This window comes from Theropithecus gelada, chromosome 8 (assembly GCF_003255815.1).
Source record: "Theropithecus gelada isolate Dixy chromosome 8, Tgel_1.0, whole genome shotgun sequence".
Taxonomy (NCBI): Eukaryota; Metazoa; Chordata; class Mammalia; order Primates; family Cercopithecidae; genus Theropithecus; species Theropithecus gelada.
In genome coordinates, this window is record NC_037676.1 from 68,901,229 (window position 1) to 68,927,940 (window position 26,712).

A 26,712-nucleotide genomic window follows, 5' to 3' on the forward strand; every position below is an offset into this window, starting at 1 on the left:
TTTTTCAAGGTATGGATTCTGGGAAAGTAAGGGAAGGCAAAACAGCATTTCTTTTTCTCTCTCTCCTTTATTATTTATTTATTTAGAGACTAGGTCTTGCTCTGTCCCCCATGCTGGAGTGCAGCAGCACAGTCATAGCTTACAGTAGCCTCGAACAGCGATCCTCTTGCCTCAGCCTCCAAAGTAGCTGGGATCACAGGCGCGTGCCACAAAACCTGGCCAAGAGTTTCTTCCAGATCATTGCTTACTGGGTTGCTGGTTCAGTAAAAATAAAAAATAAATAAAAATTTAGAAATGAGTTTCCAAATTTCATTATGTTCCTAATGTCATTTGGAATCACTGTTTCACTGTTTTCTTATTTGCCCCTGGGTCATACATTAATGCACTTACTTATATCTAACAGGAAGCAGAGCTTCTGCTATATTTTAGGCTGTATTCAGTTTTATACAGAATATATTTTTTAGAGCTTGAAGACAGATGTGTTGGATTTTGACAGTAAAACAAATTTCCTTCATTCCTACATGTAGAGAAAAACAATTCCCAGAAAGATAACATTGTGAATTTACTTAAATCAGTTATAAAACTCAGGGCAAAGTGTGGAATTAAAGTGGTTCACAGTCATTTGAATACACATACTCAGATGTATTATAAACTAAGACGGGTTTTTTTTAAGCAAATATTTAGAGATTTTATTCAGAGTATATAAAGAATTCTCAAAACTGAGAAAAAAAAAAGCATTTTAAAAATGGGCAAAAGATTTAAACAGATTTCACTAAACAAGATATATATATATACACATACATACATGACAGGCACGTTAAATGATGTTCCACCTCATTAGTCATTAAAGAAATGCAAATTAAACCACAATGAGATACTACTATACTTATGTTAGTATTAGCAGTGAAAATGACTGACTCTACAAATGTTGGTGAAGATGAAAATGCTGAGCAAGTACAACTTGCATACGTTGCTGGTAGGGATGCAGAATTCAGCCATTTTGGAAAACGTTTATAGTGGCTTTGTTTCATTTGTTTTTTAATTTTTATGGGTACATAGTAGGTGTATATATTTATGGGGTACATGAGATGTTTTGATACAGGCATGCAATGTGAAATAATCACATCAAGGAGATGGGGTATCCATCCCCTTGAGTATGTATCCTTTGTGTTACAAACCCCTTACACTCTTATTTTAAAATGTACGACGAAGTTATTGACTATAGTCAACTTGTGCTATCAAATAGTAGGTTTTTTGTTTTTTTTAAGAGTCTCACTCTGTCACCCAGGCTGGAGTGCATTGGCTCAATCGCCACTCACTGCAACCTCCGCCTCCCACGTTCAAGCAATTCTTGTGCCTCAGCCTCCCAAGTAGCTGGGATTACAGGCATGTGTCACCATGCCGAGCTAATTTTTGTGGGGTTTTTTGTTTTGTTTTTTGGGTTTGTTTTTTTTTTTTTTTTTTTTTTTTTTTGAGACAGTCTCACCCTGTCGCCTAGGCAGGAGTCCAGTGGCGTGATCTTGGCTCGCTGCAACCTCTACCTTCCAGGTTCAAGAAATTCTCCTGCCACGCCAGGCTGATTTTTTGTATTTTTAGTAGAGATGGGGGTCTCACCATGTTGACCAGCCTGGTCTCGAACTCCTGACCTCAGGTGATCCTCCTGCCTCGGCCTCCCAAAGTGCTGGGATTACAGAGATGGGGTCTCACCATGTTGACCAGCCTGGTCTCGAACTCCTGACCTCAGGTGATCCTCCCGCCTCGGCCTCCCAAAGTGCTGAGATTACAGGGGTGAGCCACCATGCCTGGCCTAATTTTTGTATTTTTAGTAGAGATGGGGTTTTGCCATGTTGGCCAGGCTGGTCTCGAACTCCTGACCTCAGGTGATCCATCCACCTCAGCCTCCCAAAGTGCTGGGATTACAGGCATGAGCCACTGACCCTAGCCTGTTTTTAAAGGTTTTAGATTTGGGGTCTAGCTGTGTAGCCCAGGCTGGAGTGCAGTGGTGTGATTATAGCTCACTGTAACCTTGAACTCCTGGGCTCAAGCAGTCCTCCTGCCTCAACGTCCTAAAGTGCTGGGATTACAGGCATGATCCATCTGTGCCCAACCAGGGCCATTCTTCAGAGATGCTGGTGTGATTACTAAAAGAAACAATCTTCCTTGGTTTTCTTGCACTCCTATATACATCTTGCTGGGTGTGCCAAGATTGCAAGGCCCTGAGTACTCTTTTATACAGGCCGTTTCTAAGGGTTGTTTGCAGCTAGTTGCCTTGAGAGATGAGGTAACATCTCAGTCTGAGACAAAAACCAGGTTTACTTACTGCTTACTATAAAAGCAGTGGATTCCCAAGTTCAGTGTTTCTCAACTGTAGCACAAATCCACTCTATGCATGACATCCATCTGATACCATTACATTGCCTCATGGGACCTGAAAGCAAGAATAACTGGCACAAATATGTCGATGCTCAAGGTGTTTGCTGTGCTGTAAGTAATATCAATACATTGTCCCCAACCTAAGAGTCTGGTGTCTTCTGGTAAAAGCATCCATGAGCCAGTAACAGTTTAACTTAGTTTGTAAGTAGGGTAAAATCAAATCCCAGACCTGACAGCTAGAGTGTCATGAATGAAGGGGCACTCACAACCCCTGTCACTCTCCTTATTGTATTTAAATCTCCATGAAGTAAATTTTTATTTTTCCAATTTGAATTTTTATTTTAGAATTCCTAAATTCTTCAGTCCAATTTTTACTGGATAAAGTGCATGTCTTGGGATTGAAAATAACCATCAGACAGGTGTGGTGGCTCACATCTGTAATCCCAGCACTTTGGGAGGCTGAGGCAGGTAGATCACCTGAGGTCAGGAGATCAAGACCATCCTGGCCAACATGGTGAAACCCCATCTCTACTAAAAATACAAGAATTAGCTGGGCATGGCGGTGTATGCCTGTAGTCCCAGCTACTCAGGAGGCTGAGGCAGGAGAATAGCTTGAACCTGGGAGGCGGAAGTTGCAGTGAGCCAAGATTGCACCACTACCCTCCAGCCTGGGTGACAGAACGAGACTCCATCTCAAAAAAAAAAAAAAAAAAGTAACCATCATCAGATATAACAAGAAAAAGAGAAAGAAAGATAAGGAAGAAGGAGGGAAGGAGGAAGGAAGGAATGGATCAGACCCTTCTTTCATAGCTATAGTTGTGTTGGATGTGAAGCTCCAGAGACATAGAAAGCATTCATAGCTAATGGTGACCGCTTTCTGCTTTGTGAATGACTGGCTTTTGCTTATTTGGTAAAAGGTTAAAATCTTTGAAAATGACAATTTCAACGTTCTGATTTTTGGTTTTAGAAAAACCTACTTTTAAAAGCTGCAATACTGGACTCAAATACTGAAAAGCTAGTGATACTCTGCTGTTCCTCTTTAGTGAATTACTGATAAATATCACAGTAAAGACATTAGTGCAAAGTTGGTTCATTTGTACATATTCATGTAAATTACCATAATAGGGAGGTAGTGGTATAATGTAAAATTTCTGCACAGAGCACATAGCACCTGGTGCTATAATAAAGATTGAGAATCCCTATTCTTAGAAAAGAAATGCTTATCGCCGGGCGCGGTGGCTCAAGCCTGTAATCCCAGCACTTTGGGAGGCCGAGGCGGGTGGATCACGAGGTCAGGAGATCGAGACCATCCTGGCTAACATGGTGAAACCCCGTCTCTACTAAAAATACAAAAAACTAGCCGGGCGTGGTGGCGGGCGCCTGTAGTCCCAGCTACTCGGAGGCTGAGGCGGGAGAATGGCGTGAACCCGGGAGGCGGAGCTTGCAGTGAGCCGAGATCGCGCCACTGCACTCCAGCCTGGGCGACACAGCGAGACTCCGTCTCAAAAAAAAAAAAAAAAAAAAAAAAAAAGGAAAAGAAATGCTTATTAATCTTATTTATTTCTTATTAATCGTATTCAATTTAACAAACAGTTCTTGAACACCTACTCATGCTACACGTTAGTACTACAGAGATAAATTTTGCTCTCAAAACAGTCTCAAGTATAGCACCTTAACCTGTTACCAGGAAAGTTAAGCATTCTGTCTTCTAAATTACTCTTATTTTTCAACTTAAGTTAATTTTTTTAGGTAGAACTAGCTAAAAGAAACTAACTAAAAGTAAAAGCAAAGTCAGATTTGAACATAGATCTCTAAATTGAGAGAACCAACTTAAAAAAAATTTAATATATGAAAATATACTTTAAAATCATGTACATGCAAATAAAGGGCATACTCATTATTTTAATAATATCTGCAAAGTATGTTTTAGATTAGCTATAACTTGGTAAATTAATTCTCAATATTAAAATGAATAGTCTTTTCCTCTACTATATAAATCTACAAGTCTTCTCCCAATTATCCTTCCTTCCTTTCTTTTCTTTTTTTTTTTTTTTGACAGGGTTTTGCTCTGTTGCCCAGGTTGGAGTACTGCATGCAGTGCAGTGACACAAACATAGCTCACTGCAGCCTCAAACTCCTGGGCTCAAGTGACCCTACCACCTTGGCCTTCCAAAGTGTTGGGATTGCAGATGTGAGCCACTGAGCCTGACTCAATTATTTTGAATTCAGATCTATTAGCGAGTTCATATTCTATTATTCTCTCATACTGTAGTAATATGATCCATTCATGTAAAGTGTACAATTTAGTTTTTAGTATCTTCAAAGAGTTGTGCAACCATCACCACAATCAATTTTATGCCATTTCATCACCTCCCCCAAAAATCTGTACCCATTAGCAGTCATCCCCCATTTTCTCCCAAGGTCCTCAGCCCTAGGCAACAACTACTCTACTTTCTGTCTCTTTGTTTGCTTTTTAAACAGGGAAGAGCTAAACAGATTTATGTTTCAAAGGATACCCTAGGTGACAATGTGGAGGATATATTGGATTGGACATGACTAGAAACTGGGAGATGAGTTAAAAGATTTGCTATAAACTGGGTGAGAGACAGGAGCTTAAACTGATGCATTGGCAGTGGCGATGGAGAAGACACGATGATGGAGAGAGAAAAAGGTGAATCCAAACTCTCAGGTTCTTACTTGAAAGACTGGCTGACTGGTGATGCTACTAATTTGGAATAGGATACAGGAGTAATTATAGATTGGTGGGTAGGAAGTGAGTTCCATTTTGGAACATGTTGAATTTTGGGTATTTGGTGCTTCCAGATGGAGAGAGATGTAGTTCACAAGTGGGGTTGGGATTGAAAATAAAGATTTTTAAATCACAGGATGTGACTAAAGTCACAGGAGTAGATGAGATTGCCTAGGAAAAGAGTGTAGAGCGAGAAACAGGGCTAAAAGTTAAGTAATGGGAAATGCCAACAAGGAACAGGCAAAAGAGCAAGACTTGCAAAGGAGTTTAAGGGGTAGAAATCATGGAGATGATATAATATAAATCAAGGAATGAAAGTTTCAAATAAAAGGGAGAAATGAACTCAAATGCTGTAGAAAGTAAAATGGGACTGATTTCTTTCTACGGGTATATATTGGATTTAACAGGGTTTGGTGACTTTGTGGCCATCGTTTCAATGTCATGGTAGTGGTAAAAGTCAGATTTCAAGAGGACTGACAACTGATTAGGTAATGAAGTCAAGGCACTCTGAAGATATTTGTGAGAGAAGGGAAGGCAAGGCAGTGATACATGGTTATGGGAGGGAGGGAGGGAGGGAGGGAGGGAGGGAGGGAGGGAGGGAGGGATGGATGGATGGATGGATGGATGGATGGATACATTTAAAGCAATGATTTCAACCCTACTGGAGCCAATATCCCCTTTTTATAACAATATTTTCTATTCCCTATACCATACTAAAATGAAATTTATAGATAACTTACACATTACTTTTTTAAAAATTGTTTTACTGCTCTATCTACAATATAGAGGACAGACAAAAGAAATTTATAATAAAATCTCTCTTGGGCACAACTAATACAGCTGATATATATAGGTAGAGTCACTATGAACACAATATCTACAAATACAGACATCCATACATGGGCTGTATTAGTGTCTTAAAACTTTGAGCTGGGTTGCCTTCAGTAATGTGATTTTCTAAAATGGGGAAACAACTCTTGGTTCAGCCTGAACAAAATAAAATACAGTTTTTCCTTGGTTTACATGGTAGTTGCATTTCTGGAAATATTAAATTATTTTAAAATAGCGCAAAAAACACTTGTGCACTTAAGTATAAAAGGAAGTCTGGTTCTAGCTTACATAATTATAATCAGGTGTTTCACTTACATGACTGGTTGAAAAGTGAACGGAATGCAGGATACTTCTTCCTCGTGCAGGACTGTCTCACACATTGCAAGAGCAATGTGTTCCCAGTCCCAGGACACTAAATGCCAGTAACCACTGTCAAGAAGCACAGATTCCCCTTAAACTTTCAAAAATTCACTGTGCCCATTAGTAATGCCTGGACATGCCAGGCCAGTAGAGAAGGAGAGGCTGGAAAAAGACAAGATAGATTATTATATCTGTTAAAGTAGAAGGTGATAACATTTAGAGTGGATGTAGAAAGATCAGAATTTAAGAGAAGCACACATACTCATATCTTGGTGGATGTCATGTTTCCCACCAATTAGTAATAACCCTGCTTTGAGGATTTTGTGGCATGCTGGTAAGTTATCATTTTAATGCCCTGAATACCCTCTTCCCTAACTTGGAGTTCCTATCCTTCATTTTGAACCCTCGGTTAGTAGGCTTACTTGTAAATGAGGACTAGAGTTTGAACATTATGGAAAATTACTTTTTGAAGAGAAACATTACTTTTATTATTACAGGCCAAAAATGTCGAAAATTTCAGCAAAGGTGTATCAGTTTCCTATTGCTGCTGTAACAAATTACCACAAATGTAGTGGCTTAAAGCAATACAAACATGGCCGGGAGCAGTGGCTCACAGGTGTAATCCCAGCACTTTGCAAGGCCGAGGCGGGCAGATCACGAGGTCGGGAGATCGAGACCATCCTGGCTAACACGATGAAACCCTCTCTCTACTTGAAAATACAAAAAAATTATCCAGGTGTGGTGGCATATGCCTGTAGTCCCATCTACTCGGGAGGCTGAGGCAGGAGAATCGCTTGAACCCGGGAGGCAGAGGTTGCAGTGAGCTGAGAGCGTGTCACTGCACTCACTCTGGGTGACAGAGTGAGACTCCATCCCAAAAAAAATAATAAAATACAGGCCGGGCACGGTGACTCAAGCCTGTAATCCCAGCACTTTGGGAGGCCGAGACGGGCGGATCACGAGGTCAGGAGATCGAGACCATCCTGGCTAACATGGTGAAACCCCGTCTCTACTAAGAAATACAAAAAACTAGCCGGGCGAGGTGGCGGGCGCCTGTAGTCCCAGCTACTCAGGAGGCTGAGGCAGGAGAATGGCGTAAACACGGGAGGCGGAGCTTGCAGTGAGCCGAGATCCGGCCACTGCACTCCAGCCTGGGCAACACAGTGAGACTCCGTCTCAAAAAAAATAAAATAAAATACAAACATTACCCCAAGGTTCTGGAGGCCAGAAGTACAAAAAGGATTTCATTGCGCTAAAATCAAGGTGTCAGGAGGGCTGTGTTCGTTTTCTGGAAGTTCTAGAGGAGAATTTGTTTCCTTGTTTTTGCCAGATCCTAAAGGCACTGTGCACTCCTTGGCTCACCACCCCTTCCTCTATTTTCAAAGCCAGTGGTGTAGCACCTTCAGATCTTTCTCTGACTCTCCTGTCTGCCTCTTCCATTCATAAGTATTCTTGTGATTACACTGGGCCCACCTGGATAATCCAGGTTAATCCCTCCATGTCGAAATCCTTAATCACATCTGTAAAGTCCCTTTTGCCATGGAAGGTAATATATTCACAGGTTCTGGGTATTAGGACATGGACACTTTTGAGAAATCATTATTTTCTCTACCACAAAAGTGTAGAGCAAGGGGTCTTGGGTTTAAGTAGGGACACTTTAAAACATTTTTTTCTCTTTACAATTTTTCTTCCCATGCAGTTCAAGTGCTCTTATTTTTAACTTTAAAAGCCAAACTAAGAATTCTATAACTGCTTATGTTAGACAGTGTGATTTCTATTTATAATTTCCATCAAATTTAAAATAGCACCCTAAATGTAGACTGAAGATTAGCAAAAATATTGGTGGTGAGGGGACAGAGAATGGAGCAAACATTTCTCTATCCAAGATAGAGTTCTGAACCTGAGTTTTGTTTTCAGATTGAATACATAGTTTCATCATTTCCGTCCAAGCACTTTTATTTTTTGGAGCTATTTCCTTCTAGGATTGATTGGATTGACTGATTGATTGATTTTTTTGGAGACAGAGTTTGCTCTGTCACCCAGGCTGGAGTGCAGTGGTGCGATCTTGGCTCACTGAAACCTCCACCTCCCGGATTCAAGTGATTCTCCTGCCTCAGCCTCCGGAGTAGCTGGGATTACAGGTCCACACCACCACGCCTGGCTAATTTTTTGTTTTGTTTTGTTTTGGTATTTTCACATGTTGCCCAGGCTGGTCTGAAGCTCCTGAGCTCAGGCAATCCGCCTGCCTGGGCCTCCCAAAGTGCTGGGATTACAGGTGTGAGCCACCGTGCCTACTCATTCTAGAATTAAAAAAAAAAAAAAAATAGCTGGGCCTGGTGGCACCCCTCTAGTTCTAGCTACTGGGGAGGCTGAGGCGGAAGGATCCCTTGAACTCAGGCATTTGAGGCTGCAGTGAGCTATAATCACACCACTGCACTCCAGCCTGGGTGAAAGCGGGGTGGCTCACATGTGTAATCCCAGCACTTCGGGAGGCTGAGGCGGGCAGATCACAAGGTTAGGAGATTGAGACCATCCTGGCTAACACGATGAAACCCTCTCTCTACTGAAAATACAAAAAATTATCTGGGTGTGGTGGCACATGCCTGTAGTCCCATCTACTCGGGAGCCTGAGGCAGGAGAATTGCTTGAACCTAGGAGGCAGAGGTTGCAGAGGGTAAGAGTAGGTTAAAGAGTAAGATCTCATCTCTTTAAAAAAAAAAAAAAAAGAAGTATAGTCTTCTAGGTACTGTATTAACCAGGGCTTTTCAAACCAGCATAAGCAAATCCTGGAGTATTGTCCTTTCGTTACAGGAGGATGGGAAGCAGTAGGGACAGCTGTGTGGATGGTGCATATTCCTGGGGAAGCAATTTAAAGATTTAGAGTAGAAAATGAATTACGTATATTTTATTATTTACATAATAAAAATACAAATATATTTATCATATTTCCAAACTGAATTTGTAGAGATAAACAATTCGCAAATAAAATGCCAAAAATTAGCCAGGTGTGGTGGCATGCGCCTGTAATCCCAGCTCCTTGGAGGCTGAGGCAGGGAGAATTGCTTGAATCCGGGAGGCAGAGGTTGCAGTGAGCCGAGATCATGCCACTACACTCCAACCTGGGCAACTGGGCAAGACTCGTCTCAAAAAAAAAAAAAAAAAGTGAATAGTGGGACATAAAACAAGATAGTTGAAGTGTCTGTTAATCTTGTCCACAATCTATTCCTACTTTCTTCTTGTGGAATAACTGCTAATGAATTTATACCCAGGCAAAAACAAGAAGCTTGTTCTCCAAATAAATTAAATTATAATGACTGCCTTGATTTCACTGGGTGAAGAAATAGGTGAAAAAACAATTACAATGTTTGCCTTGAAAAAACTCCAACTTCTAATTGGTGTCCCAGGGGAAAAAAAAAAAAAAAAAACCCTTTTCATTTTATTATTTTTTAAATTATTCTAGGGAAAATGAAACCCTTTTCATTTTAATATTTGGGACCACCTTGGCTATTTATTTGCTTAATTAAACTATAGACTTTTAAAAAGGCACTTATGGCTAAAAGAACATAACTTGAATCCCATCAACCTTGACAAAGGTTGTAAATGTAATAAATAGGATAGTTGTATGTAAAAGTAATAAATGGGATAGTTGATTAAAAAAATTAGGAAGTAGAATGAGAAGATAAGGGATTTCAGAAAGTGTAAAAATGCTAATTTCCTCATTTTTCATAGGGAGAGTCAAGAGATAATGTTTAAAATTAATGGATTAATAAACAGAGACCTAACCATTATTTAAAGTTATAGAGAAACCTAAAAAGGGCAAGGGAACTAGTATTTTTCACAATGGAGGAATAAAATACTGTCTAAAGTCGACAAATCAAGAGATTATACCTATGATATCTTATTTAAGTTGTGGAAGTAACCACCAAAGATAAAACAGTTGATTTAGCGATTGGGATGGGAGAACTGGGTGCCTTCTATAGTTTTGAATTATTTTAGCCATGTACATGTATTCCTTTGAGAATAAGTTTTTGTTTGTTTGTTTTGTTTTGTTTTTGAGATGGAGTCTTGCTATGTCGCCAGGCTGGAGTGCAGTGGCGCATCTCGGCTCACTGCAAGCTCCGCCTCCTGAGTTCACGCCATTCTCCTGCCTCAGCCTCCCGAGCAGCTGGGACTACAGGCGCCCACCACCACGCCTGGCTAATATTTTGTATTTTTAGTAGAGACGGGGTTGCACCGTGTTAGCCAGATGGTCTCGATCTCCTGACCTCGTGATCTGCCCGCCTTGGCCTCCCAAAGTGCTGGGATTACAGGCATGAGCCACCGTGCCCGGCTGAGAATAAGTTTTAAATGGGAAAAAATTAAAGCCTATTTCAATGAGAACTTTTCCAGATAGTAATTTTCCTAATTACCTCATGTACTAAACATAAATTTAATAACATTCTAACGTTTAGAAAAGAGCCAAATCACCTGCCATAAGAAAGATCACGTAATGATAATCCTAAATTGAAATGGAATACTGTAAGCACAATTTAAGATAGGCAGTTGATTACTAGACGCTTAGGCAGTCCCACTGCTTAACGGAAACAGAGGTGACAGATACTGGTATAGGCTGTGAGAAGCTATAGGAAGAACTGAAACTAATCTTTCTAGGTCGGGCACCATGATTTGTGCCTGTAATCCCAGCACTTTGGGAGCCGAGGTGGGTGGATTGCTTGAGTTCAGGAGTTCGAGACCAGCCTGGGCAACATGGAGAGACCCCCATCTCTACAAAAAATACAAAAATTAGCCAAGAGTGGTTGGTGTACGACTGTAGTCCCAGCTTCTTGAGAGGCTGAGGCACAAGAATCGCTTGAACCCATGAACAAAGATCATCCGCAGCACTCCAGCCTGGGCAACAGAGTGAGACTCCGTCCAAAAAAAATAAAAATGCCAGGCGCAGTGGCTCACGCCTGTAATCCCAGCACTTCAGGAGGTCGAGGCGGGCGGATCAGGAGGTCGGGAGATCGAGACCATCCTGGCTAACACGGTGAAACCCCGTCTCTACTAAAAAATACAAAAAATTAGCCAGGCCTGGTGTCGGCCGCCTGTAGACCCAATTACTCGGGAGGCTGAAGCAGGAGAATGGCGTGAACCCGGGAGGTGGAGCTTGCAGTGAGCAGAGATCGCGCCACCGCACTCCAGCCTGGAAGACAGAGCGAGACTCCGTCTAAAAAAAAAGAAAGAAAAAGGCTGGGTGCTGTGGCTCATGCCTGTAATCCAGTACTTTGGGAGGCCGAGGTGGGTGGATCACTTGAGGTCATGAGTTCGAGACCAGCCTGGGCAACATGGTGAAACCCTGTCTCCACTAAAAATACAAAAACTAGCTGGGCGTGGTGGCATGTACCTGTAGTCCCAGCTACCTGGGAGGCTGAGGGACGAGAATCACTTGAACCCAGGAGGCAGAGGTTGCGGTGAGCCGAGATCGCACTACTGCACCCCGACCTGGGTGATAGGGCAAGACTCAGCCTCAAAAAATAAAATAAAATAAAATAAAGAAACTAATCTTTCTATAGTCCTGCTAATGTTGAAAGAAATCAGAATAACTGAGGGCTTCTAATCCCTAATTTGATTCTGGCTTCACTGTTTTGCTTACATTTGTGTTATTCATCTATGTATCTAATTTACATTGGTCATATTACAAAGACACCTTTTCATTTCAAAGGAGAAGCTTATGTATGTTACTTTTGTATACTCAGTGCAGAATCTCATTCCTTGCTAAAGGTTTTTCTTTTTCTCTAGCAACCCTATTTTCAACAGTTTTCTCAAAGTTCTTCATCCTTTTCTATTCAGCTGGCTCACTGCCCCCTTATAGGAAAGATCTGGAGTCTAAAGTATGGCAAACATAAGCATCCCATTTAATTTTGTTTGATAGACTGACCTAGTTAGTAAAATATTTTTGGAGATACTGAGTCTTGCCAATTTATTTTTAAGAAACAGGGACTCACTCTGTTGCCCAGGCTGAGTGCCGTGACACAATCATAGCTCACTTATAAACTTCCCCAGCCTCCTGAGTAGCTGGGACTACAGGCATGCACCACCGCACCCAGCTAATTTTTTTTCAATAGTGTTGGGGTCTCGCTATGTTGCCCAGGCTGGTCTTGAATTCCTGGCCTCAAGCGATCCTCCCATCTCTGCTTCCCCATGCACTGGGCATGATCCTCCAACCCTGGCCAGTTTGATTTTTTTTTTTTTTTTTTTGAGACAGAGTCTTGCTTTACTGCCAAGACCGGAGTGCAGTGGCGCCATCTTGGCTCACCACAACTTCCGCCTTCTGGGTTCAAGCAATTCTCCTGTCTCAGTCTCTCGAGTAGCTGGGAGTACAGATGCATGCCACCATGCCTGGCTAATTTTTGTATTTTTAGTAGAGACTGAGTTTCACTAAGTTGACCAGGCTGGTCTCGAACTCCTGACCTCGCGATCTGCTGGCCTTGGCCTCCCAAAGTGCTGGGATTACAGACATGAGCCACTGCGCCTGGCTGGCCAATTTGATTTTTAAGTATCCTATCAATTATTTAGGTTTCAGAGGGTACATCACCTCTCAGGAAGCATTCCCTAACCATTTCAGAGGTCAGGTTAATTCCTCTTGCAGCATAATCCCACACCACCCAATGCTCCCCCAATATGTACAGTTACTTGCTTGTTTAAATGTATCTCTCTCTCTCACTAAAAATGTAAGTGTAATGAAGGCAGGAAGTGTCTTTTTCAGTTTATCATTCCTTATGTTTAGCAAAGTACCTGACACATGATTCCATAGAAATAAATTTTCTAGGTGAGATGCATATAGCCCATGAACTATTTTTTGAGAAACATCACCTTTGGGAAACCTCCCCTCCAAAGCAGCAGACACACTTAGTAAACAAGAATTATTTTAGGTCCTTGAAAAACTGGACTTTAACCAGTGATTCTCAAATGTACCCAGGTTAGTCATGTAAGAAATTCTGAAACTCTTCCTTAAAGCACCTCCAAATTTACAGGAGGCAAGAAAACAAATTCAAGGAAGGAAGAACTTGGGATAGAGGACGAGGGTCCAGGAAGGGAACTAGTAGGAAGTGAAATTAAAGCTGTTGCTCATGCCTGTAATCCCAGCACTTCTGGGATTTGAGACTAACCTGAGCAACATAGGGGAACCCTTTCTCTACAAAAAATAAATTAGCCAGGTGAGGTGACACACATCTGTAGTCCCAGCTATTTGGAAGGCTGAGACAGCAGGATCACTTGAGCCCAGGAGTTTGAGATTGCAGTGAGCTATGATGCCACCACTGGGCACTCCAGCCTGCACAGCAGAGTGAGACCATCTCTTTAAAAAAAAAAAAAAAAAAAAAAATTTAAAAAAGCCAGATACTCTATACACTGAAATCAATTAAAACCATGTTGGTGTATCTGAAAACAAGCTAGATTGAACAATAAATGTAAAAACTTATGTGACCACCAAATTTTATTCCTTTGCTAAATTACAAATGTAGCATTAAAGTTAAGAGCATAGACCCTGGAGTCCTAAACATCTGGATTTAAATCTTAGCTCTGCCACCTAACTCCAGGACTTTAGGTAAACCAACTAATCAACTTGTTTCCTAAAAGATGATAATGATAGTACCCAACCACGAAGGGTTTTGACGGTTAATTTAATTATTGCATGTAGTGTTCAGCCTATTGCCCAGATATAAGGAAAAGAGTCACTAAATGAATGTTAGCTATCACCAATGTGTTTTGTGATCATCTCCATCTTTGGGATGTAAGCTCTAAGGACACATGGAATTTGTCTCATTTGGAACTGTTTCCCAGGTTTTAAAAACAGGCATTTGATCAGTACTTGTTTAAAATAATGAATGACCCCTCTATTTAGTAGAGACCCCGTTTCTACTAACACAAAAATTAGCCAGGCATGGTGGCGGGTGCCTGTAATCCCAGCTACTCGGGAGGCTGAGGCAGGAGAATTGCTTGAACCTGGGAGGCAGAGGTTGCAGTGAGCTAAGATGGTGCCACTGCACTCCAGTCTGGGCAGCAGAGCGAGACTCAGTCTCAAAAAAGAACAGAAAATAAAAAATAAAATACTGATTCCATCAATCAAATATAAAAATGTCATCATTTTATAGGTAGACTTCGGACTATACCTGTTTCTATAAATAGAACAAACAGGGATAATCCCCCCCAATTCCTACATCATGTATCTGTTTTTCAAATAATTTATGTGGTATGACAAATGGGCCAAAGACAGGTTTACTTCTAAGGAGTCTGCAAATTTGAAGAGCCCATATGTTTTTCACCTCAGTGTATCATATACAGTTCAGAAAATCAATTAAAGACTTACTTCAGTTTTTCTATATACATTTTTAATGATTAGAAACAATCGATTATTAAGTCAGAATTGCAGTTACTGGGGTCTGAAAGAGCCAGACAATAAAAATAAAATCCATAATGAGCAGTTATAAGTAGGATGTTTATCTTACTTACTAAAGAGTTTTTGAGAATTCTATTCTGATGGTATGTGACCAATGGCATGCATATACAAGACCTCAAGTCCAAGTTTGGGATAACTGTAGTCAACACCTAAAGGAAAGGTAATTATGTTTAGTTTACATGGGGCTCATACCCATGTCACTTGTCCCATCAGCACTATGCCCTCTGCAAGTGAGACTATGACGACAATGGTAGGCAGAACAAAAGGTTAACAATTGTGAAAACACAAGGTTACAGAAGAAATGGAGGCCTTGAAAGGCTCCAAGACTTGCCTTGGGTCACAGAGCACACTGTCGGTTCGTGAGATTCTCAGTGCTGCACATGGTCATAAAGCCCTTGCATAAATGTTTGAATGTACAACCATCCATTTTTTAGTCAATTATGTACAAGTAAAATAAGTTTTAATGTAACAAATTACTTAAATAATGTGTGCCCTGTGAAGATTTATCCCACTTAATGGCAACTGAACTCTACCATATTACATTAACATATAACAATAGCGAATATTTACTATGTGTCAGGCACTCTTCTAATCATCAGATACGTGTTAACTCATTTAATACAGCCACCCTAGGAGCAGATGTGATTATCATCCTCTCACAGAGGAATGCACAGAGAGGTCACAGAAAGCAGCGTACCAGGACTCAGACCTAGAAAGTCTGGTGTCTAAGGCTAGACTCTAAATTACTGAGTTAAATGATCTAATAAAATGTATATTACGCATATACAGTAAAACTTAAAAGTAAGTTTGTGTTGACTGCTAAGCTACACAAATGTTATTTAGTACTATTATCTGTAATTCCTTTCATTTATCACTAACCAGTATTTTTTTAAAACCACCACAAAATCAAGTTGTCTATTAGAATTTGCCTTTATTTTTGAATATTCAGTAAGCATTATGGCCCAATTATGTAATATGTCTAAAGAAATTTTGCTGGCTGGGTGCAGTGGCTCACGCCTGTAATCCCAGCACTTAGGGAGGCAGAGGAGGGCAGATCATTTGAGCTCAGGAGTTCAAGACTGGCCTGGGCAACATGGCAAAACCCTGTCTCTACAAAAAATACAAAAATTAGCCAGGTGTGGTGGCACATGCCTGTAGTCCCAGCTATTCAGGAGGCTGAGGTGGGAGGATCACTTGAGCCCAGGAGGTTGAGGCTGCAGTGAGCCCTGATCGTGCCACAGCAATCCAGCCTGGGCAGCGGAGTGAGACCTGTTTAAAAAAAAAAAATTGTGCACTCTTTTTTCACTGGGTCCATTTCATCTAGCAATGAAATCTACATTAAGGGGAAAAATTACTATTCCTGTATGATAACTCACTTAAGTTCAACAAGAAAACTTTAAGAATTTCTTTATAAAACTGAATTATATGTTCATGCATTGTAATTCCAGGAAACTAAAGAATATAAAATTACCTTTAAAAACTAATGTGGAGAATTTCAGGGGAAAATCAGTATTAACTTATAGTTTCATTACTGATATAAAAGAAAACTTCAAATACTGTACAGTAAGGTATGTTGTAGAACACTATAATACACTATTACCAATTATTCATTACTCAAATGTAATATATACAGCAATCACGAAATCAGAAAATAATGGGCAACAGCCAGTGCTTTAAGGGTGACATAACATCTATACTATTTTATTGAGCAGTTAAAGCACTTGCTATTTTTCTAAATATTTACACTATTACTGCTTATGTTTACAAATTCTAAATATCGTTTCCCTCCAAAAAGTAGACTTTCCAGTTCTTGGCACTAATTCTTAAGTCAAATAAGCCTGGAAATACTGATAACCTTTTCATTATTTTATTGCTCTACCACAGGCATAAGGGCTCAGGACGAGATTTCTGCGTTCTAAAGAAAAGTATGCAACACCTTAAACTTTTAAAAACTAAGTAATTGATACTCACAAGCAGGTAACATCAACTAAAACTTTTTTCTTTACTAATTTTTCCTTTTCTTTTACAAGAGAATAATCATTAATATTATACTACAAAAGCATGTAGTCTCCATAATTAAAAAATTAAATGTCAGATATACAAGTAATGGCATTTTCTCCAATAATTCACAATTTTTACAATTTCTGCTATTTTGGAACAAACATTAAAATTCCCACGATTTAGGTATCATTAAATATTAACTGAAACACTTAGCATCTCAAAGAATTATCAAGAATGGTAGAACGTGTAATTAACTCTATAACTTACATTGGTGATATAGTTCCCCTGTTATTTTATTTCTTAAATATACATTCTACTAAGCAATATTTTCATGTGAACAGCTCTGGTTTGAAAAATTAATTTATACTGTGAAGAGCCTTAAGATTGTACAATTTTGTTAAATTATATGATAACCTTGAATGGTAGGATACATTTACTCGACTTAGAATATGGCGCTATTATTATTATAAATGGTCATTTTTAATTCACATTAAGTGGAATTTAATCCAGTTTTGCAAAGGCTTTGTTTTTATAAAAAGCTTAAGATGGAAACCTTGCTTTGAGAACCGTAAAACTCAAAATCTGTGCTGCAGTATTTTAAGTATGGACCAATTGAAATTACTATTGAAAAATGAAGACAAAACTGTATTGATATTCTGAAATAAACACTTTATGCTGTCACTATATTGACCAGTTGAAGTGTAATTAATGACAGAAGTAAATTTTTTACCTAAAGGTTATTAGTGAGGTCTACATATTTAGAGAGTTATTCAGTAGTAGATAGTATTGGTAGGTAACTACATAAAACAATACTTTTATACATTTTGCATTTAGTAGCTAATATGTGATGTCAGTACAATTCTCAAAAACCTGTCATTAGTAGTATGAGTTGCTAGCAAGTGATCTTCCCTGAGGTAAGAGACCATATGCAAAAGTCAGTGTTCATCTCCAATGAAGATACTTAAAAATAATGGCATTAAGGACCTGTGGCCAGGAATTATGGATGCATTTCAGATTGATATCTTAATTGCAAGCAGTAGGCTTGACTGTAAAAACCAAACTAAAAATCACTGGAAGACACAGAGCCAGTATCAGTCAAAAAAAGTTAGTATTTGCTAACTTTCTCAGGCCTCTACCCTAACATTTTCCAATAAAATATCTGAAACAGAGTGAAGCGGGAGAAATGGGTTTGCTCTTTAACTAGTTCCTGAGTAACCATTCTCATGGAGTTAATTATATTCTATTTTAATATATGGCAGCATCTTGTTTTCTTCAACTTACACCAATTTCTCACTACCAGTATTCTAGATATATACTATCTTCAACACTACCTGGACTTTAGGTCATCAACTTAAATTTGGTATGATTAACTATAGAATGGATTATTGAAGAAAAAATTTACAACTTTATTTCAGTGTTTAGTGAAGCACTGCAAACAGAATTGCAGGAATGCATTTTAGTTATAATCTTACATCTAGGGCTAAAAAAATTTTTCTTTACCTGAGATGTCTAGCTTGCACTCCAAGATGTGGCTATATCACAAATGGCAGTACTAGAAAAATAACCATTCTACAGTAATGTATTTGGTTATGAAAACCATATGGAAAGACAAAGGATGATATTTAAAAACTTAAAGAAACCCTATTCTAAAACTTTTTTGTGAGGATACCTGGCCTACTTCTCAAAAACCATCAATCACCCCCACCAAATTTTCAGCTGATTTGAAATAATTTCAAGAAATTTGATCACTTATCAGAATTGAGCCTTTTATTCATTTACCAAGGGAGAACCCAAACTGTTATTGTACTATTCATACCTAACTGGCTTTTAAATAGCATTGCTGTAGCTAGAGAAATAAAGTTGTCAGAGATTAAGTCCATCTTCTAACATTCACATACGCATTCTAATTTGCACTAAATGTAAGAATAGGGAGATAAAGTTTGTTTCTGATATTTTATGTTAATGCTATGAGAGATCTGTCAGTTATCAATGAAGAAAATATTTGTTAAAGATGATTATATCATTTTACATGAAAGCAGTGCATTTTTTGATTAACCAGTTTTCCTGTATTTAAATCCCCCCCAAAAAAGTTCCAGTGGCTGAAAGAGCCAAAAATAATTATAGTGGTTAGTGAAGTGATATTTGTAATTTGTAGTTTAATACACAGAAGCCACCTTTACTAAGTAGTGAATAGTATTTGGTAGCTACAGCTCTTATTTTATGCAAAAATAGTGTACAATATAAAAGTTTAAAAATTTCCTGCTGTTTTGATAGGGAGAAGATGCTTGAAAGAAAATTTAGAATGAAGATAAAATATGAAGACAAACGTGATAATGTGACAAAAACTAACCCAAATATATATTTTGTTCAGATACACCTGTAAAATGTCTAGATTCTCCATTCTTTCCTTATTTAAAATAGAGTAGTTTAAGAAGTGGGTTCAGTTAGAGATACTTTCACAGAAAGATGACCAAAATCTGCCTTATCTGGAAACACAAGTTAAAGTACTGTCTATATCCCTTATGAATCAACAGGCAGAGATTTTTAAACATCTGATAAAATACTTTCTGACATACATTTTCTTAGAATTACACACACAGTTCTGCATCTGTTACATGTGCAAACAGAGACAGCCAGGCTTTGAATGCTCTAGGTAAGAGATTGTATTAACATACATTTTGTCTTTCAGCCATTCAAATTCAACTTAATTTCAGTGAACAGAGGAAAAATATGGGTTGAAATGTACATTTCAGAATACAGATTTGCAGAATAAAATAAAATAGTGCAATACCAATCTCAGGATAAACACTCTTTTGTTGTTTTTAAGGAATAAGCATGAAAGCTGCTTCTCAAGGAAACTGGCACTAAAGATTTGATGAATACACTAAGCAAACACCCAGCTGATCAGGGTGTGATGCAGTAAAATTTGCATCTAAACCCAAGTGAAGCCAACAAATACAGAAACTTATGGATTCTAAGAAAAAAAAAAAGAAAACATTTTGGCTCAAAGGGGCGTAAATACACTTAGCATATACAGGCTTAAATACCACTGATCAAAATTGTAGAACAATTAACTCATTCATAAAGATAAACTCTTATTTATAAATTCTCTACTGCTACCATTATTTCTTTTTCTACCACACTTTGCAATCAACTTTTCTGCAAGATTAAAAAAAAAAAAATCAGGTGGTTCTTGACCAAGCTAGGAATCAAAAATAATGGTAACATATTAATAACGCACACACACAATTGGCTGTGTTGACTCAGACAGCAACACAACTGAATCACATTGACCTCATCAATCTAGAAGAGATTTTTCCCCAACCTTGCACAAATCAGCAAAATGTTATATCATTACATTCTATTTTCAAGACATTTTTGCCAAGAAATCTCTATGAATGTGTTTACGTTCATGGAAACACTTGCATCCCACTGTCTAATAAATAATTGTATGAATTTTAAGATACAATTTAGTCCAGATAAAATTCAAGTTTACGTAAACCTTTTGACACTAGTATGTGAGATGGTTACCTTGATGACATCAACATTAGCAAAATCTCATTTCCCCTCCATTTCTAGCCTTTTCAGAAATCAAACATATTTAGTAAGACAATTTTCTTGTTGGAAACATTAACACTTTTGTGGAATTAAAATTACAAAGAACTTCCAATGAACCACATACATGGAAGAAAGTCATCTCAGCAGATCTAATAGCTAATTTATAGAAATTCAGAGCCAGCCTGGGCAGCAGTATATTAAAAGCTATGGCCAATCACACACTTGCTATCATGCACTGAATTACAAGATATAATCTTTGAATTACATACGTACAAGATTTTTAATGACTAATCAAGTTACGTGGCCCAGCCAACAAATATTACATATTCACAATAAACATTCTGCCTTTATTAGCCTCTAATTAAATCAAGAGTGATCCATTGGCTCAGTTGTGTTAGTCATCTCAGCATCTTGACTATCCATCTCTTCAAGCTCCTCCACGGAATTTCCCCTTTGTGCTTTTGACCTTGTGGCAAAGGCTGCTCCCAGTGCATCTGCTACACAGCCATCAGTTGTTTCTGTATTCAAATTTTCAGTACCACCAGTTAAAGGAAAAGATTCAGGCAAGCCAGTCTGAAGACTCCCAGACTTTGCAGAAGAACTCACAACTTCTATTTTCCTTTGAGGAAGATCAGATGGTGACTGCTCTGTACTTTGATCCCGCAAGTGCCTGTCCATTGAAGCCTGAATAGAAGAAACCATTTCCTGCAATTTTTTTCGCTGGGCCTCAACCAAATCAGGATCAAGCTGCCTGCCGTCTCTCATTGTTACTACTCCAGGAGCTATTCGAATAAGCTCACTATTACTAGAAGAAGCTGTGAATACAGAAGGCTCTGTTTTAGTGGAACTATTACTAAAGTCTGTCCCTGTGTTATGCTTTCTTACAACTGAAGTTTCCCTAGCTCTTGGATCAAGGTGTGGGTTACCAGATGCAGTTCCTAAAGAATGCCCTTTTCCCTGAAAGGCAGTTACGTTATGAAGTTGCTCAGATTTCTTTTTTACTACTCCACCACTACCTAGTTTTAATAGCCCATGTGAGGGACTTGATTCCCTACTTCTTGTAGTAGCCTCTGCTCGAACCTGACTTACAGCCTCTTTAACTAAATCTTCAACATCAGGACCAATGGGGAAATGTCCTGCAGCATCCACACACAATTCCAGTCTATCTTCAGAAGCATTATAGACAAAGGTTTTGCCAGGCAGATGTGGAAAAGTACAATGCTTGCCATCAGCCATTCCTAAAAAGGGGAAAAGATATTTAACATATTAAAATCTTAAGTTATTAACAAAAGTGTAGTCAAGACAATTATAGTTAAAATAGTGAATTTTAAATAACAATTCACAGATAACAGCTTTCAAAACAAAATTCAATCAAATTTATTGTATTACAAAAAAGAACCGTCACCACAGACCCTGAAGTAGTTTTCCCCAGAGATCTTTTTTAAAAAATCATCCTATTAGCAAAGTTAAGAATGGGGCTTGAGGTCGTGCAGTGGCTCACACCTGTAAACCCAGCACTTTGGGAGGCTGAGGCGGATGGATCACCTGAGGTCAGGAGCTTCAGACCAGCCTGGTCAACATGGTGAAACCTCATCTCTACTGAGAATACAAAAAAATAGCTGGGCGTGGCAGCAGGCACCTGTAACCCCAGCTACTCGGGAGGCTGAGGCAGGAGAATCGCTTGAACCTGGGAGGCAGAGGTTGCAGTGAGCAGAGATCACGGCACTGCACTCCAGCCTGGACAACAAGAGTGAAACTCCATCTAAAAAAAAAAAAAAAAAAAAATGGGGCTTGAGGCCAGGTACCGTGGCTCATGCATGTAATCCCAGCACTTTGGGAGGCAGACGGGTGGATCACCTGAGGTCAGGAGTTCAAGACCAGCCTGGCCAAAATGGTGAAACCCATCTCTACTACTAATACAAAAAAAAAAAAAAAAAATACCCGGGTATGGTGGCATGAGCCTATAGTCCCAGCTACTCAGTAGGTTAAGGCAGGAGAATCGCTTGAACTTGGGAGGCAAAGGTTGCAGTGGGCCAAGATCAAATCACTGCACTTCAGCCTGGGCGACAGAGTGAGACTCTGTCTCAAAAAAAAAAAAAAAAAAAAAAAAGAATGGGGATTGAAACAAACAGCTGAGCTATAAGGAAAACACAATGTCAACAAATAAAAGAATATACTTTTATTACTAAAATTCAAATTATGAACTTTGCCAAAACAGTTATCAAGGCAAAGTGAGGTATACCTAACTTGTTACACAGTGTGTTCAACTAAAAATCAAGTCATTCTATTGAATTGTAAAATACCAGAAAGGTGTTTTCACAGTGTGCCGTAGATATGTATCTTTCACAAATATAAAAAATAAGAGCTTTCAAAATAAGATATTCCATAGTTAAAGCAGTAGCTATGGGGCACATTTAGAAAAACTAAATAATGCACTATGACTTCAGTGTGAACTAACACTTGCTTGTAAAAAATTTAAAATACCTTATTCAATTAAATTCCTTTGAAATAATTCTTATTCATTTCTGGTAGGCCAGAACCACCCAAGTAAGCCAGGGGTTATGGATGCTCCTCACAAGGCTCACTGCTGTTTATTTCTCCTGGTCCACTAATGCAGCAGCAGAGGATAAAAATTTTAAAGTAAACTTCTCTTATTTTCTAGTCAAGGAGGTGGTCTCACTACAGGGTATTCAAAAATTTTACACTTGTTTCAGCCTGTGTATTAAAAAAAAAAATGTGTGTTTTAAACAATCCACTACCTTTACATTTTAAAATTGTCACTCTAAGTATACTCCACATATGTGACAGTAAGACTTTTCCAATTTATAACATTATATACTATTTTGAAAAAAAAGATAAAGAACATTTTATAATATATGGTACATAGTAATATGTTTATGGCAAAATATAAAGGCAAAAGTAAACTAGTTAGAAACAAATGAAAGGGTAAGTGCTAACTACAGAAATTCAGAGAGGAGAGATAATGAATAAACTCAGGAATGCTTTGTGGGCATTTAGCATTCTACAGTTTTGTAAGATATTAAGAATAGTTCTTCCTTCCCTTAAAAGAGCTTCAATGGTTCTAATGTACCTCTCTGAGAATATTCCAAACAACTAGCAAAAATAGCTCAGTTGCAAATGAATAAATAACATACATTAATTTCAAATAAACATTAATTTCAATGGTAGGTAAAGTATCAATTAATAAAAATCCAAGTAGAATTTCCTCTTGACACATTTTCAGCAGAGATAAATGACAAAAACAGACACGCCAAAGTTGAAGTCAAAGATGTTGTCTAAATACTACTTTTCTGGGCACATCTGGAATGAGTTTATTGGTTACCAATCCCTGTCCTCAGAGATCTATAAACTATAGCTCAGGAAACAAAGGTAGCAAAGAAGAGAATTTTATAAGGCCAAAACTGCCTCAAGGCAAAGCTTTTAAACATCCATCTGAATAGATAACATCTACTGAGCCTCACTATGTGCCAGGAACTAAAATAGACTCTGAGGATTTAAAAATAAAATACCATAATTCTTAGAAGACAGATACAAACAGATTATTATAATACAATTGGGTAAGTATAATGATGGGTATATTACTCATTTCACTCAATTATTTAAAGATTAAATGAGAAAACATTTAAGCACATTAAAAACATTAAAACAATGAAGCACATACCACAGTGCCTAATATCAATCAGGTAGTCAATATGTTTTAATTCTTCTATTAGAACAAAAAGGCCGGGCGCAGTGGCTCAAGCCTGTAATCCCAGCACTTTGGGAGGCCGAGGCGGGCAGATCACGAGGTCAGGAGATCGAGACCATGCTGGCTAACACGGAGAAACCCCGTCTCTACTAAAAAATACAAAAAACTAGCCAGGCGAGGTGGCGGGTGCCTGTAGTCCTAGCTACTCGGGAGGCTGAGGCAGGAGAATGGCGTAAACCCGGGAGGCCGAGCTTGCAGTGAGCTGAGATCCAGCCACTGCACTGCAGCCTGGGCGACAGAGTGAGACTCCGTCTCAAAAAAAAAAAAAAAAGAAGAACAAAAAGGTTTTGTGACCGGGCATGGTGGCTCACTACTGTAATCCCAGCACTTTAGGAGGCCAAGGCAGGCAGATCACTTGAGGTCAGGAGTTCAAGACCAGCCTGGCCAACATGGTGAAACCCAGTCTCTACTAAAAATACAAAAAGTAGATGGGCATGGTGGTGTGTGAGCCTGTAGTCCTAGCAACTGGGGAGGCTGAGGCAGAAGAACTGCTTGAACCCAGGAGGTGGAGGTTGCAGTGAGCCGAGATGGTGCCACTGTACTCCAATCTGGGCGACAAAGCAAGACTCCATCTCAAAAAAAAAAAAAAAAAAAGGTTATGCAGTTGTTTCCAGATTGCTACTGTGATGCTTTCCCTTGGCTATCCCTAGAAAGAATCATAGTTCCACATAAGTTCATCACAGTATTACTTACAATGCAACAATGGAAAAAATCTCAATTTTCAACAAGAAATAATTAAGTAAATTATTTCCTATCTACCTGATGGAAGTATATGCAGCTATTAAAATTTAGATAAATAGGCCTGGTGCTGTGGCTCACACCTGTAATCCCAGCACTTTGGGAGGCCGAGGCGGGCAGATCATGAGGTCAAGAGTTTGAGACCAGCCTGGCCAACATCGTGAAACCCCATCTTTACTAAAAATACAAAAATTAGCCAGGCATGGTGGTGCGCGCCTGTAGTCCCAGCTACTCAGGAGGACGAGGCAGGGAGAATTGCTTGAACCCAAGAGGTGGAGGTTGTGGTGAGCCAAGATCGTGCCACTGCACTCCAGTCTGGGCAACAGAGCAAGACTCCATCTCAAAAAAAAAAAAAAAAAATTAGATAAATAAAAAAGCTGTGATGCCTGATATATACAGTAAAATGTGCATGATGCTGCAATAGCAGGAAAAAAATCTAAGTACTATGATTACATTCTTGCCTAAAACATGTATGCATAAGACAAATATTTTTAAATGATAGGTGACGTTTCCCATTTCTATAGTTTCTGGACGTTTATACCGTTATTAAAAAACTCCAGCCAGGCGTGGTGACTCAGCATGTTGGGAGGCTGAGGCGGGAAGATCACTTGAGGCTAGGAGTTTGATACCAACTGGGCAACATGGTAAGACCCTGGTCTCTACAAAAATACAAAAGGTTAGCTGAGAGTGATGGCGTACACCTATAGTCTCAGTTTTTTGGGAGGCTGAGGCAGGAGGATCATTGAGCTCTGGAGTCTGAGGCTGCAGTGAGCTATTACTGAGCCACTGAACTCCAACATGGGTGATAGCAAGAAACTGTCTAAAAACAAAACAAAAAACAAATACCCCAATTTAAAATATATATTTAAAAATCAATGGATAGTCCAGGCACAGTGGCTCACACCTGTAATCCCAGCACTTTGGGAGGCCTGGGCAACAGAGCAAGACTCCGTGTCAAAAAAAAAAAAAAAGGATATACTTTAAACACAATACAAATACTGTTGTGATACTTTTAAGCATAATTGTTTATGGGTGTTTTTGGCAGGTATAGACAATGTTCAGATTTCATATAGTCCTTTGAATTTTAAGAAGCAAGGCACATTAAAAATTCTCTATTACATATCAACAATTCCATTACTTAAGGCCGGGTATGGTGGCTCACGCCTGTAATCCCAGCACTTTGGGAGGTTGAGGCAGGCGGATCACAAGGTCAGGAGATCGAGACCATGCTGGCTAGCACAGTGAAACCCCATCTCTACTAAAAATACAAAAAAAAATTAGGCTGGTCTGGTGGCGGGCGCCTGTAGTCCCAGCTACTCAGGAGGCTGAGGCAGGAGAATGGTGTGAACCCAGGAGGTGGAACTTGCAGTGAGCCGAGATCGTGCCACTGCACTCCAGCCAGAGCAACACTCCGTCTCAAAAACAAAACAAAACAAAACAAAAATTCCATTACTTATATATGCTCATGATATGTATGCTAGTATTTATAGTTAAATTATTCTTTACATTAAAAACCTAGAAACTACCCAAAAGCTCATGAGCAGAACAATGAATTGTGTTAAAAATAATACAACAGAATACTATGCAGCAGTGAAAATGAATAACCTATAGTTGAATTCATCAACATAGATGTATCTGAAAAAGTGTTGCTAAACTAAACAAGTTAGCCAGGTATGGGGCTCATGCCTGTAATCTCAGCACTTGGGGAGGCAGAGGCAAATTGACTACTTGAGCCTAAGAGTTCCAGCCTGGGCAACCTAAGGAGACCTCACCTCTACAAAAAATTTTAAAAATTAGCTGGGTGTGGGTGGCACATGCCTGTAGTCCCAGCAACTTGAAAGGCTGAGGCAGAAGGATCACTTGAGCCTGCGAGGTTGAGGCTGCAGGGAGCTGTGA

General features: G+C 39.2%; 1 protein-coding gene across 1 annotated transcript in view; it reads right to left on the reverse strand.

Annotated features, from left to right (window-relative positions):
• Nucleotides 1-14,660: 14,660 nt before the first annotated feature.
• VCPIP1 (valosin containing protein interacting protein 1) overlaps nucleotides 14,661-26,712 on the reverse strand; it is a 41,039-nt gene continuing 28,987 nt past the window's right edge. Inside the window, exon 3 of the mRNA XM_025395026.1 lies at nucleotides 14,661-21,547. Within this exon, the coding sequence (XP_025250811.1) occupies nucleotides 20,676-21,547 (872 nt within the window). The 3' untranslated portion in view covers nucleotides 14,661-20,675. The remainder of the gene's footprint in view (nucleotides 21,548-26,712) is intronic.